The 13,961-nt window shown below is 51.6% G+C and overlaps 1 protein-coding gene across 1 annotated transcript; it reads left to right on the top strand.

The window, feature by feature from the left end:
• The first annotated feature begins 819 nt into the window (after positions 1–819).
• Positions 820–12,472, top strand: TNFSF12 (TNF superfamily member 12). Its single transcript, XM_081969641.1, has 7 exons — positions 820–1,198; positions 7,394–7,420; positions 9,234–9,318; positions 10,184–10,246; positions 11,207–11,242; positions 11,609–11,733; positions 11,977–12,472. Exons 1-7 carry the CDS (start codon positions 1,031–1,033, stop codon positions 12,226–12,228), a joined length of 756 nt encoding a protein of 251 aa, XP_081825767.1. The 5' UTR covers positions 820–1,030; the 3' UTR covers positions 12,229–12,472.
• Positions 12,473–13,961: the final 1,489 nt, after the last annotated feature.

Raw genomic sequence — 13,961 nt, forward strand, 5'->3', positions numbered from 1 at the left:
AGTCCTTCCCATCCGGGAAGCAGCCAAGCAAAAGGGGGAGCAGCCCCTTTAGAGACCCTCCCACTCCCTTAGCCCCCCCCTCGACCCCGGGAATCTCTGCCCAGGATCGGGGCCTTGAAGCCTTCAGCTTATTACCCAATCGTGCGGGCTGGGAATGATGGGAGCTGGAGTCCCATCTCTCCGAGAAGCCAGTGGGGAAAAAGGGGGTACAGCTGTTCTCTCGGGGGGGGGGGTGGACTGCCGGGAATCCCCGGATCTCAGCCCATAGTTGTTTCCCCCCGGGGCTGGGGATGATGGGGCTTGGAGTCCCCCCTCCCCAGAAAGCCGGCGGGTCAAATGTGAGCAAATCCCAATTCTCCCGGGGGGGGGGGAGGGTCAAGGAGAAGGTAGACTGCGCTTATCCAGGGAGGCTCTGCAGAGGGTTTCCGCTTTCCCCCCACCACCATCCGCCCCACGGTTTCCCCCAAGCTGGAACTTTGAGGCGGGCTGCGGATGATGGGCAGTACCGGGCTGGCTGGAAGGTAGACTGCCCTTGTCCGGGGAGGCTCTGGTGGATGATGGGGCCCCGCCGGGAAGTGCCCAAGCGGGGCCCAGTTAGCGGGGAGGCGGCAGGAAGCGACCCCCAGGGCCAAGGTAGACTGCAAACTGTCCGGGGAGGCTCTGCTTCTCCCTTACTCTCTCTTAGTTTCCCCAAGCGGATGCGGGCTGGGGATGATGGGCCTTGGAACTCCACCCCGCCGGGAAGCAACAACAACAACAAAAGCCCCCCAAACTTTTGCCCAAGGTAGACTGCTCCTATCCGGGGAGGCTCTCCGCCTGTCCCGGAGGCCCGTCCCCTCCGGCGGGCGTTCCCTGCCCCGCAGTTCCCGGGCTGCGCCTCTTCGCGGCACCGGGCGCTGCTGCTGCTGCTGGCGGGCGGCCGAGCTCGGCTTCCCTTGGGCGGCCCCGCTTCCTCCTCCGCCTCCGCCTCCTCCTCCTCCTCCGGCCACCTCCGGCTGGCTGCGGAGCGCCTGGGTCGCTCGGGCCGGCCATGGGCAGGCGCCGCCGGGCACGGGAGCCTCCCGGCCGGCTGGTGCTGCCGGCGCTGGCGCTGGCCTCGTTCTCCGCGCTGCTCCTCGCTTCGCTCAGCCTCCTGCTGGCCGCCTGGCCCCGCCACGCCCGCCCGCACAGCCCCGCCGCCGCCGATGCCCCGCCGCAGGTGAGGAGACCCCTCCTTGACCCCCCCCCCTGGCTTGGTGTGGGGGGGGCAAGGAAGCGAGACCCCCCTCTTATCCCCTTCACCTGCCCCGCTGTTGGGGAGGGGTCTCCTGTTGTCCCAGGGCAGGATGTGAGACCCCCCCTGCTCAACTGCTGGGAGGAGGGGGCTTGGAGGCCAAGGCGGGGGGTCCTTGCCGCCTTTCCCTGGTGGGTGGGTGGGACAGGAGGCGAGACCCCCCTCTTATCCCCTTCACCTGCCCCGCTGTTGGGGAGGGGTCTCTTATCCCAGAGCAGGATGTGGGAGCCCCCCCCCTGCTCATTTGCTGGGAGGAGGGGGCTTGGAGGCCAAGGAGGGGGGTCCTTGCCCCCTTTACCTGTTGGGTGGGTGGCCCAGGAAGCGAGACCCCCCCTCTTATCCCCTTCACCTGCCCCAAGGGGTCTCGGCAGCTGGGGAGTGGACTCTTCTTGTCCCAGGGTGTCCTTGCCCCCTTCCCCTGGAGTGTGGAACAGGCCACGAGACCCCCACTCTCATCTCACTCACTTGTTGGGTGTGTGTGTGTGTGCGTGAAGGCAAAAGGGGCTTGGCCCTGGGGAGGGTATCCCTTCTTGCCCCCCAGTGGTTGGGGCTGAGGGGAGGAGACAGAACTGCACTGGGGGAGGGTCTCCAGGCGAAGGGACCTCGCTTACTTAGCTCTCTTTCCCCTCCCCTCCCCTGCGGTGGATGGGTGAGTGAGTGGGCAGGACACAGGAACCCCCCCCCACTCCACATCACTCCCCACTGCAGATGAAGGGGAGGGGGTCCAGGCCGAGGCCAAGGAAGATGTCTTTTTAAACCCCCCACTCAATTCCTCTAAGTGGTTAGGATGGGGGGGGGGAGGTGGCACTCCCACAGGTGCACGGAGGGGGAGGAGGGGATATCAACAGCTGGGCGTCCAGGGGGAGGGCCCCTCCTTGGGTAGCCAAATAGGGCCTGCCCCTTAGCCCCCCCTCCCGGGCCACAGGAACACCCCCCACCTGCCCCATGGCGTTGGAACGCCGTGAAGTTCCTTAAAGAACTTTCAAAACTAACCAAAAAAAATCCCCCTTCCTTCTGGGCCGCCCCCCTCCGTGGGAAAAGGGCTTGGCCCACCGCTGCGGTGAGGGGGGGAGGTTGGGGGACGCTCCCTTGCCCTAACTGACCTCTTCGCCTTGCAAAGCCCCCTCCTCGGCCATGCCCGGTTTCCCTCCCCCTCCTTCCTTCCCCCTGTGGGCACAACCACTGGATGAGATGCCCCCCCGCCCAACTTTTCAGGGGGGAGAAGGAGGGGGAGAACGCCTGCTGCCAGGAGAGTTGGGGGGTGCGTGCTTTAAAAGGGGAGGGGGGGGAAGCCAGAAGCCAAGGGCCCTTCCTCCTTTTGGGAGGGGGGTTTGCAATGCCTCCCTGGTGCCCCCGGAGACCTCCGAGTGGGAGGCTTTGGGCGTGTGGGTCGAAGGTGAGGGGCACGGCTCCCCCTTTGCGCTGTGTTCCCACCCCGCCCTTGGCCCCCACACCCAGCAGCTGGCCTGGCCTGGCCTGGCCTTGGGAGCCTGGACGACTGCCTGGGCTGGCCGGGGTCCTGCAGCCGAGGGGAGGGGGGAGCCCAACAGCTGTTTGGTGGGGCTGAAGAGGCCTGGAGGAGTCTCCGCCACAGCGGCATTCGATTCCAGAACCGGCTGCTTGAAGTTGCCCGGAAGTCTGGGATGGCATGAGAAAAAGAAATGAGTTTTTAATCCTTGGCAATTTGGCCATTGGGGGGCCATTTGGTCTAGTGGTTAAGGCACCAGGCTAGAAACTGGGAGACGGTGAGTTCTAGTCCTGCCTTACTTAGGCACGAAAGCCGGCTGGGTGACTTTGGGCCAATCACCAGGCGGTTGTGAGTTCTAGTCCAATTTAGGTATGAAAAGCAACTGGGTGACTTTGAGCCAACCACCAGGAGACGGTGAGTTCTAGTGCCCCCTTAGCTATGAAAGCCAGCTGGGTGACTTTGGGAGGCCAGTTGCGCTCTCTGTCTCTTATCTCTCTCTTTCTCCTCTCTCTCTCTCTCTGTCTCTCTCTCCTCTTTCTCTCTCTCTGTGTGTGTCTCTCTTCCTCATCTCTCTCTGTCTCTCTCTCATCCTCATCTGTATCTCTGTCTCTCTCCTCTCTGTCTCTCTCTCCTCTCCATTTTCTGTCTCTCCGTGTGTGTGTGTCTCTCTTCCTCATCTCTCTGCCTCTCCTCTCTTTCTGTCTCTCTCATCTCTCCTCTCTTTCTGTCTCTCATCTCTCTCTCCTCTTTCTGTCTGTGTGTGTGTGTCTCTCTTCCTCATCTCTCTCTGTCTCTTCTCTCTTTCTCATCTCTGTCTCTCTCGTGTCTCTCTCCTCTCTCTTTGTCTCTCTCTCATCTCTCTCTCTCTATGTCACTCTCTCTCTCTTCCTCATCTCTGTATCTCTGTCTCTCTCTCTCCTCTTTCTGTCTGTGTGTGTGCGTCTCTCTTCATCTCTCTCTCTCTTCCTCATCTTTGTCTCTCCCCATCTCTCTCTCCTCTAGCTCTCTGTCTCTCTCTCCCCTCTCTCTGTGTGTGTCTCTGTCTCTCTCATCTCTCTCTTTCTTTCTCTCTCTCTCTCTCTCTCTCATATCTCTCTCATCTCTTGCTCTTTCTCTGTCTCTCTCTCCTCTGTCTGTCTCTCTCTGTCTGTCTCTCTTCCTCATCTCTCTCTGTCTCTTTCCCTGTCTCTCTCTCTCTCATCTCTTGCTCTTTCTCTGTCTCTCTCTCCTCTGTCTGTCTCCTCTCTGTCTCTCTCCCCTTTCTGTGTGTTTGTCTCTCTCTCTCATCTCTTGCTCTTTCTCTGTCTGTCTGTCTATCTCTCTCTCAGCATACCTCACTCCACAGGCTTGTTGTGGGTCAGTAGGAGGAGAACACCTATTTCATATGTGTCCCCCCCCCCCGGCTTGGCTAGTTTGTAAAAATAAAAGGCAGGATACAAACCATTCAATCAATAAAAACAAAACAAATAAATAAATAGACTGAAAGAGAGAGCCACGGAGCATGTGCAGAGGGCTTGGGGAGTTGCACCCTCCATTCTCCCCCCGTCAAAATGTGTTGCCCAGATCTTGTTTGCGAGAACTTTCCCTTTGGATCCTAGAAAAACATTTTGTTTGTTTGTTTGGGCTTTGGCCTCTTTGTGCCGGAGCGCAGAAAGAGGTTATTAAACAAATCCCGGGTACGGTTTCAGGCCCAGCCCAACCCATCTGCATCCTAAACAGGTGTCCCCAGATGTGGGAGCCCTCCAGAGGCCCCCACATCTGGAGACCACGTCCCTCCCCAACCCCATAAAGCGCCACTTGCATAGGAAGAAGCCAGCGGATAAAAATAAATGAAATAAACTCGTGATTGTGATTTTTTTTTGGGAGGCCTTGTTCCTCTGCTGGGACTAAACTTAGATGGGTTTGGCCTCCATCCAAGCTGCACATATTATTATTTTTTTTAATTTTAAAAAAGCCTCGCCACCAGCCGAGCGCAAAACAAACAGCGACTTGGCTCTTTTTTTAAAAAAAGAAAAAATTCTTTTTCTTTTTCTTTTTCCTTTGCAAGGCGCAAACAGCTGGGGGAACTGGGACATCTGTTTTGCTATGTTGCCATAGCAACCCCCAGCTCGGGCCTAGAGCCTTCAACCCCGTCTTATAAATTTGAAATGGATTTTCCCATGGATGCGATAGGATGGAATAGAATAGAGAATAGAATAGAATAGAATAGAATAGAGAACAGAATAGAGAACAGAATAGAATAGAGAACAGAACAGAACAGAACAGAATAGAATAGAATAGAATAGAGAATAGAATAGAATAGAGAACAGAATAGAATAGAAAATAGAATAAAATAGAATTAAGACTAGAATACAAAATAGAATAGAATAGAGAACAGAATAGAATAGAGAATAGAATAGAATAGAGAATAGAATAGAATAGAGAACAGAACAGAATAGAATAGAATAGAATAGAGAATAGAATAGAATAGAGAACAGAATAGAATAGAATAGAATAGAGAATAGAATAGAATAGAGAATAGAATAGAATAGAGAACAGAATAGAATAGAATAGAAAATAGAATAAAATAGAATTAAGACTAGAATACAAAATAGAATAGAATAGAGAACAGAATAGAATAGAGAATAGAATAGAATAGAATAGAGAATAGAGAATAGAATAGAGAATAGAATAGAGAATAGAATAGAGAATAGAATAGAATAGAATAGAATAGAGAATAGAATAGAGAATAGAATAGAGAATAGAATAGAATAGAAAATAGAATAAAATAGAATTAAGACTAGAATAGAAAACAGAATAGAGAATAGAGAACAGAAAAAAATAGAGTAGAGAATAGAATAGAATAGAGAATAGAATAGAGAACAGAAAAAATAGAGTACAGAATAGAATAGAAAATAGAATAGAATAGAAAATAGAATAGAATAGAAAATAGAATAGAAAATAGAATAAAATAAAATTAAGACTAGAACACAAAATAGAATAGAATAGAGAACAGAATAGAATAGAATAGAGAATAGAATAGAATAGAGAATAGAATAGAATAGAAAATAGAATAAAGAATTAAGACTAGAATAGAAAATAGAATAGAATAGAGAACAGAATAAAATAGAATAGAATAGAGAACAGAATAGAATAGAGAACAGAATAGAATAGAGAACAGAATAGAATAGAGAATAGAATTAAGAATAGAATAGAAAATAGAATAGAATAGAGAACAGAATAGAATAGAGAATAGAATAGAATTAAGAATAGAATAGAAAATAGAATAGAATAGAGAACAGAATAGAGTAGCGAATAGAACAAAATAGAACAGAACAGAATAGAATAGAATAGAGAATACAATAGAATAGAATAAAATAGAACAGAACAGAATAGAATAGAGAATACAATAGAATAGAACAGAACAAAATAAAATAGAGAATTGAACAAATAGAACAGAATAGAATAGAATAGAATAGAGCTGGAAGGGACCTTGGAGGTCTTCTAGTCCAGCCCTTTGCTCAAGTAGCAAAACCTATATCCCCTTCTTAAAACACAGGTAGTCTTCGACTTACAACAGTTTGTTTCGTTACCATTTGAAGTTACAACGGCATTGAAAAAAGTGACCATTTTCACATTTAATGACCGTCGTAGCATCCCCATGATCACCGGATCAAAATTCAGACTCTTAGAAACGGACTCATGCTTACGATGGTTGCAGTGTCTGCTTTTACACCTTTCGGACAAATAAAATCAACGGGGAAGCCAGATTTCTCTTAGCGACTTTGTTGCCAACATAACAACCGCAGGGATTCACTTAACGCCCGGGTTACTAACTCAACGGCCACAGTGATTCACTTAACAACAGTGACAAGAAAGGACGTAAAAATGGGGGGGGTGAAAGTTCACTTAATGATCATCTCGCTTAGTGACAGAAACATTGGGCTCAATTGTGGTCGTAAATCGAGGACTGCCTGTCTCAAATGAAATTTGTCAGACTCTAGGGTATTGTTCGGATCCAAAGGGGGTCAAAATGTGAATTTTCAGCACCTGTGGACTTCAACTCCCAGAATTCCCCAGCCAGCATGAAGAAATGTGACTGGACTATTTATAATCCCATTTTTGATTGGATAATTCTTTTGAATAGATGGCGGGAATGCGGCTGATGTAATATACCTTGATTTCTAGCAAATGGCCGACGAAGGAATTCTGGGAATTGAAGTCCACAAGTCTTAAAATGGCAAAGCGTGAAAAATATTAGTCAACAAAAAGACATTTTTTTTGCACAACTGGGAGTTGAAATCCCCACATTTGGAAGCTGTCAAGGTTGGGAAACCTTGTTTGTTCGATACACAATTTTTAGCCATCCTGGTTTCCTGGATGATTCACACAGTCCTTGATTTACGCTGACTTGCTTAGTGGCTGTTCAAAGGATCACTCGATTTACGACCGTGATAGGTAGGAGGCGTTCTGGTCATAACTAGAGGACCACTGTTTGTTTGTTTTTTAAATCCTGGCGTGTTTGGTTCGTTCCTAGTTCTTTAGCCAAAATTTTACACAGAAAAGTCACGTTCAAATTGACCTCTTCCTTCTTCCCAAAGAGCGACGGTGGCTGGGGAGGATGGTTTGTGTAGTCCGGTGGTTTGATTTGGGCTTTTCTTTCTGGTCCCCAGAAACTTCTGTCGGAGGAACCGGAGCCGGTAAGCAAACATTTCTTTTGTTGCCCTGCACAAAAATGGAAATCGTCTACACAGGTGGTCCTCGCCTTACGACCGTTTTGTTTAGCGACTGTTTAAAGTGACAACGGCCCTGGAAAAAAGTGGCTTTGGGCAATTGTTCACGCTTACGATCGTTGAGGCATCTCCCACGATCGCCGGATCAAAATTCAGACGCTTGGCGGTCGGCTCATAGTTATGATGGTTGCAGTTTCATATTTATGACGGTTAAAATAGCCTCGGGGTCACGCCATCCCCTTTTGCGACCTTCTGAGCAGCAAAGTCAACCGGGAAGCCAGATTCACTTAATGGCTGCGTGACTCACTTAACAACCACAGTGATTCCCTTCACAATGGCACCACAAAAGGTCGTAAAATGGAGCAAAATTGACTGAACAAATGTTTTACTTAATGACAGATATTTTGGGCTTAATTGAGGGCAAAATTTATGACGGTTTGAGTGTCCCCAGATTCCCTTTTACGACCTTCTGACCAGCAAAGCCAATGGGGAAGCCGGATTCGCTTAACGATTGTGTGACTCACTTAACAACCACAGTGACTCACTTCACGACGGCAGCAAGAACGGTCGCAAAACGGGACAGAACTCCCTTAACCAATGTCTCATTTAGCATCAGGTCGCAAAAAGGGGGTACAACTCGCTCCAACGCTTTCTCGCTTAGCAACGGAAAAGTTGCTCTCAATCTTGGTCATAAGTTGAGGACTGCCAGTATCCCACAAAGAGGGAAAACCGCTTTTGGTGGTCTCATTGGGAGTAAATGCTTCTCTCTTTGTCGCTCCTGAGTTTGCACAACTGCACAGCTTTAAGGCTGTGGGTTGCCCTTAATCCAGAAATGGTGTAGGCAGGGTCTCCTGTTGGGGCTGGGGGTTGGACTAGATGACCTCCAAGGTCCCTTCCAACTTTGTTAATGTAATCTAATCATCCCCCAACCATCCCAAAACCAGGGGAAATTTTTATACAGCCCACCCTTGGGGAAATAAGCTTGCCTTAGCCCTGTTCCTGAACAAGCCAGGATGAAACCAGCATATTCTGCCAATCTGGACTGCCATTCTCTTTCCACCAATCAATAAGAACAAATTAATAAATGAATAAGAATAATTTGGAGGTTTTCCTAGAGTGAGTTGTGAGATAAGTTCAATCCTAGGTAGAGGCAGATATTTCTCTCTCCGGGCACCATGAGAATATATCTGCTGAAAAAAACTCCGCACTGGCAACAGGGAAGGGCATCCGGCCAGTAAAACACACAGCTCCATTCAGTTGCCCAAATTCCACCCCACAAGGGATTACGGGGTCATTAAAAGAAGATGATGAATAAGGAGGTTTTCCTCCTGCCCTCCCCCCCACCGCTGCCCTTGCAAGCGATTGGTATTCTGGGGTAGACTGCCTCTGAACATGGAGGCTCCATTAGTCCAGCATGAGTCAATACGGGCTCCGGTTTTCGTAAAATCTGGAAAATCTCTTTCGGAAGGACTCTTAAGAGTAGACTAAATTTCTTTCTTTTTTTTACAAACATTTTGGTAAATGATTTGAAGAGATTTAAGTCAGAAATATGATTCCTTTCTGGCTTCTACCGGCTGACGGTATCTTTTTCCTGGAGCACACAGCTTGGCTCGCTGCTTAGAGACGTTCGCGGGGCGTGTCGCGTCTTTGGGGACGATGGGCTTTGTAGTGGCTGCAAAGCTGCCGATTGGAATCAGCTAAAAAAACGTGTCCAGTTTTTACCGGCTGACAATTTTGGGCAAAACTTTGTGTCACCTGCAGTACCTCTCGTCCCCTCCAGGTGGTGCTCTCCTCCAGCTGGAACAACCAAGGCAAGTTCCTGCACCATTTTGCCCAGGAGGGGGCGCTGCGGCATCGAAGGCAAGGTGAGTGGTGCCTTCTAAGAGGGGGACATAATACGGATGGTCCTCAACTTATGACCATTATTCATTTAGCGACGGTTCAAAGTTGCAGCGGCACAGAAAAAAGGGACTTAGGGCCAGTCCTCGCACTTATGACCACTGCAGTCATGTGATTGCCCATTGCGACCTTCCCAGCCGGCTTCCGACGAGCAGAGTCAATGGAGGGGGAGCCGGATTCGCTTAGCGACCGTATGATTCACTTAAGAGCTGCAGTGATTTGCTTAACGACTGGGGCAAAAGTTGCAAAACCGAGCACGGTTCGCTTAACAACTGCCTTGCCTCGAGATGAAACCTGTCCCCATTGTGGTCATAAGTTGAGGACTACCTATATAAATCAGTTGGAGGGGAGAGCAATTGCTTTCTCTTGGTCTTCTACAGGGAGTCCTCGACATACGACCATAATTGAGCCCATAATTTCGGTTGCTAAGTGAGACATTCATTCAGGGAGTTTTGTCCCGTTGTACGGCCTTTCTCGCCCCTGTTGTTAAGCGGATCACCGCAGCAGCTAAGTGAGTCACCCGGTTGTTAAGCGAATCTTGCTGGTCCGAAGGTCGCAAAAGGGGACCTTGGGACGCTGCGACCGTCGTAAATACGAGTCAAGTGGCCAAGTGTCTGAATTTGGCTCAGGTGACCCCGGGGATGCGGCGACGGTCGTAAGGGTGAAAAACGGTCCTGTCACTTTCCCCCCCCCCCGTGCCGTTGTAACTTTGAACGGTCACTAAATGAACCGTTGTAAGTCGAGGACTGGCTGTACTTGGATGGGCAGGAAAATTGACGGCTGCTGGGATCTTATTTTCTGGGGTCACAACCCCCCCCCTCTCTTTTTCAGCTGAGAAAGGGAAGCGATTACGGCCGTGCCGGACGGGGAACATCTGCGCTGCCCACTATGAAGGTGAGGGAGGGTCTCCTCCACGCCTCAGAGCCTCCGACCCCACCCGCCCCAGAGGAGAGATGCCAGGGTCTTTGGGGAGGGGGACGGAGGGCCCCCCCCAATGCCTGGATTTTATTTGGAGCCTCTCTCTCCAGACAGCACAAAGCCCCCTCCTTCCGTCAAACTGATTCTTTCTTTCTTTCTCTCTCTCTCTCTTCCTTTCTTCCTTTCTTCTCTCTGTCTCTCTTTCTCCATCCCTCCTTTCTCTTATTTCTTTCCCTCCTTCTCATCTCCCCTTCCTTCCTTCCTCTCCTTCCTTCCTCTCCTTCCTTCTTCCTCCCTTCCTATCTCTTTCCTTATTCCCACCCTCCCTCCCTCCCTCCCTCCCTCTTATTTCTTCCCTTCCTCCCTCTTTCTTTCTCTCCATCCTCCCTCCCTCCATCTCTTTCTTTCTTTCCCTCCTTCTCATCTCCCCTATTCTTCCCTTCCTTCCTCCTTTTCCCCCTCCCTCCCTTCCTTTCTCTCTCCTTCCTCTCCTTCCTTCTTCCTTCCTCTCCTTTTCTTCCTCCCTCCCTTCCTGTCTCTTTCCTTATTCCCTCCCTCCCTCCCTCCCTTCCCCTCCCTCCCTCTTATTTCCTCCCCCCTTCCCTTCCCCTCCCTCCCTTTCATTCTCTCTCCCTCCCTCCCTCCCTCCCATCCTCCCTCTTATTTCCTCCTTCCTTCCTTCTTTTCTCTCTCTTTCTCCATCCTTCCTCCATCCCTTTCTTTTTTTCCCTCCTTCTCATCTTCCCTATTCTTCCCTTTGTTTCTTCCTCCCTCCCTCCCTTCCTTCCTTTCTGTCTCCCTCCCTCCCTCATCTTCTTCCTTCCTCTCCTTTTCTTCCTCCCTCCCTCCCTCCTTTCCCCCCTCCCTCCCTTTCTTTCTTCCTTTCTCTCTCTCTCTCTCCCTTTCCCTCTCTCTTTCTCCCGGTCTCTCTTTCAGTGCAAGCCACCGTAGGACGAGCTGGGATCCAGGCAGGTAACACTTCTAGGGTTCGGGAGGGTTGGCGGGGGGGGCATGTTGGGAAGGCCGGTGGGAAACGTGGGCTGAGCCCAGGCCCCCGCCCCAGCCGCCTCTCACCCACCCTCCTTGCGCCAACCTCCACCCTCAAAGTGGGCAACATTGTCCCGTGTCGGAAGGGCATTTGGGTCCTTCGTTGGGCAGCTTCCCCATCATCTCTGCCTTTCGGGAGAGGGGGCGGTCTAGAAATCTAAATAAAGTAAAGTAAAGTAAAGTAAGTTGGGGGGTGGGAGGGGAGGGCCGCGGCCTCCCCACTGCCGAGGGGCTGGGGCCCACATGTTCATTTCCCCCCTCCCTCCCTCGCCCATCTCTTTCGCCCTCCAGATGCCAACGGGACCATCCGCGGGTGGGCGGAAGCCAAACTGAATGCCACCAACCCCCTGCGCTACGACAGCAGCCGCGGAGAGTTCACCGTAATCAAAAGGGGGCTGTATTACCTGTATTGCCAGGTGAGCTCAAAAGCGTGGGCGTGGCTCGGTGGTGGGAGGAGTCCTGTGAGCGGGTGGGCGTGGCCAACTCCCCCCCACACTTTTGAAAGCATTTTTTCCCCTGCTGGTTCGGGTGAATAGGCAGGGAAAAAATGCTTTAAAAAGCAAAAAATATATAATAGGCAGTACGCTCCCTCCCATATATGGGGCATTGCCTTGACAAAACACGTTTTGTCTGCGTTTCTCCTTCTCCCGCGTTGCTAGGTCCACTTCAATGAGGGGAAGACGGTCTACATGAAGCTGGACGTGATGTTGAACGGCCAGCTGGCCTTGCGCTGTTTGGAGCAGTTCCCCCCCACCAGCTCGGGACCCCGAGAAGCCGAACTGCATGTCTGTCAGGTGTCCGGGTTGCTTCTCCTGCGTCCCGAAGCCTCCATTCGTCTTCGCACCATCCCGGATGTCCGTCTGAAAGCGGACCGCTACCTCACCTATTTCGGCCTCTTCCAAGTCCACTGAGAGGACCGGGCAGCGGGAAGACCGCAGGGCTGGGGTCCCAGGTGGGCTCTGCAGAAGCAGAGAGGAGGCACGCAGCCCGCCCTGTTGCTGCCTTCCGTATGGCGGGTGTGTCCGAGCGCAGAGCGGTGTATCCGTTGCTCCTTTTCGTTTCTGGACCGGCAATTCTCCGTTTACTCGCTTTCGGGGCCGTCGTTCTAAGGTCCACCCGGGTGCCAGCAGCAAAAAGCGTGGTAGGGCAGGGGAGGGGTGGGGGGGGTCTAATCAGTGCCATGTATTCACTTTGTGGTAGACTTTGCAGTCCAAACAACCGCAGGAATCCGACAACAGATTCAAACAACGAGGAACTGGCTCAGTGATATGTGTAGACTCTGGTTTATCTAATCCTGTTTCTTGCCCGGGTCGTGTGTATTCCCGGCGCTTGTTACGCTTCACACCCTGGCTGGGCACCATGGCATCGTCTGTTTTGTATTTTGATCCTTTTCTTCGGCTTATTTAACGGGCTCATGGGATGTTTGGAAGGATCCCTGCCATCTTGGGGTGGTACGACGTTGACGGGACCACACGCAACCAAGCAGAATTGTGTGGCCCGCTCAGGAGGGACCCATGGTGGACAACAGACTGATGTTTGGGTCCCGGCCAGCAGGGGGCGGCAGAACCCCCAAGGAAGTGGACGCTGGGCTTTCGCCGAACAGGGAAGGCCGAAAGGTCAAAGGGTCACAGCTCCCCATTGGCTGGAAAGCGGGGAACGAGTCTGAGCCCTGCCGCCCCGTGGTCAGTTTCAGTAAGAGAGGGCGTTCAGACTACCCCTTGGAAACGGAAGGTGCGAAAACCCCAGTTGGTGCTGCAAAAAGTGAGGCGCGTCTACACGTTTGACGTTGCCACAGTTCCATGCACCTGCACAGGCAGCGTCGCAAAACCTAGCACGCGCCCCCAAAAGGCAGCGTCGTAGAAGGTTGCGTTGTACCCGCGGATGAAGTCGCGCGAAGGCTGACCTGCATCTTAAAATCGGGCGTCGCAAAGATTGCCTGGCGAAAGGTTTTGCACGTCCGTGGACGCAGCGTCGTCAAAAGGTCCGTGCGGTTGCACACGCAGCATCGCCAAGCATCAAAAACCGCAGCTTTCGCACGCAGGACCTCTGACGCAACCAAACCTGTGGGGGGATGGCCTCCCCCCCAATTTATACTCTTTGGAATGGTTGCAATGGGCAGCCCCCTCCTCTCGCCATCACTGCCCACACAGCTTAACGCAACTTGTTTATTTTATAGGAAAGGGGGCAGGGACGGGGTGTGTGTGAAATACCCTGCCCGTCTTTTTTCCCCCGACACTCGTTTTAACCGCCGCACTCCTGGCAGCCTTCCCCGCTTGCCACACCAACGCACAGTGCTCTCCGGCGCGGAGATAAAGTGGGCACCTTTCTGTTTCATTGAAATAAAAGTAGAACGCAACCGATTTATTCCCGGCTGTCGTTGCTTTGCAAGGGTGCCCTTGGCTGTGTATCGTTGACCTCCCGTGTCCCCCGCGCGTTGGTCAAGCCAGCCTCGTCCCTGCTCGACTTCCTGTTTGTCTACTTCAAACCCACGGCACTTCCTTTTTCTGAAACGGGAGGCGGGGGTTTTTTCCAAGGGAGATGTGAAGATCGTTGGTTTTCTATAATCAGCTCGGTTCCGCTTGCGTGCCCGAGATTTATGTTTGGTTTCTGCCGAGACAGAGTTGTGGGGGGGGGGGGTTGTGAG

The sequence above is a fragment of the Natrix helvetica genome (assembly GCF_964273705.1).
Source record: "Natrix helvetica genome assembly, chromosome: Z".
Lineage (NCBI taxonomy): Eukaryota > Metazoa > Chordata > Lepidosauria > Squamata > Natricidae > Natrix > Natrix helvetica.

What these genes read in the sequence shown, in the direction of transcription:
- TNFSF12 (XM_081969641.1), top strand. Translation starts at nt 1,031, where the DNA reads ATGGGCAGGCGCCGCCGGGCACGGGAGCCTCCCGGCCGGCTGGTGCTG. An exon ending in CTGCGCTGCCCACTATGAAG is followed by an intron (nt 10,247 to 11,206) that starts GTGAGGGAGGGT and finishes TCTCTCTTTCAG; the next exon opens with TGCAAGCCACCGTAGGACGA. An exon ending in TGTATTACCTGTATTGCCAG is followed by an intron (nt 11,734 to 11,976) that starts GTGAGCTCAAAA and finishes CCGCGTTGCTAG; the next exon opens with GTCCACTTCAATGAGGGGAA.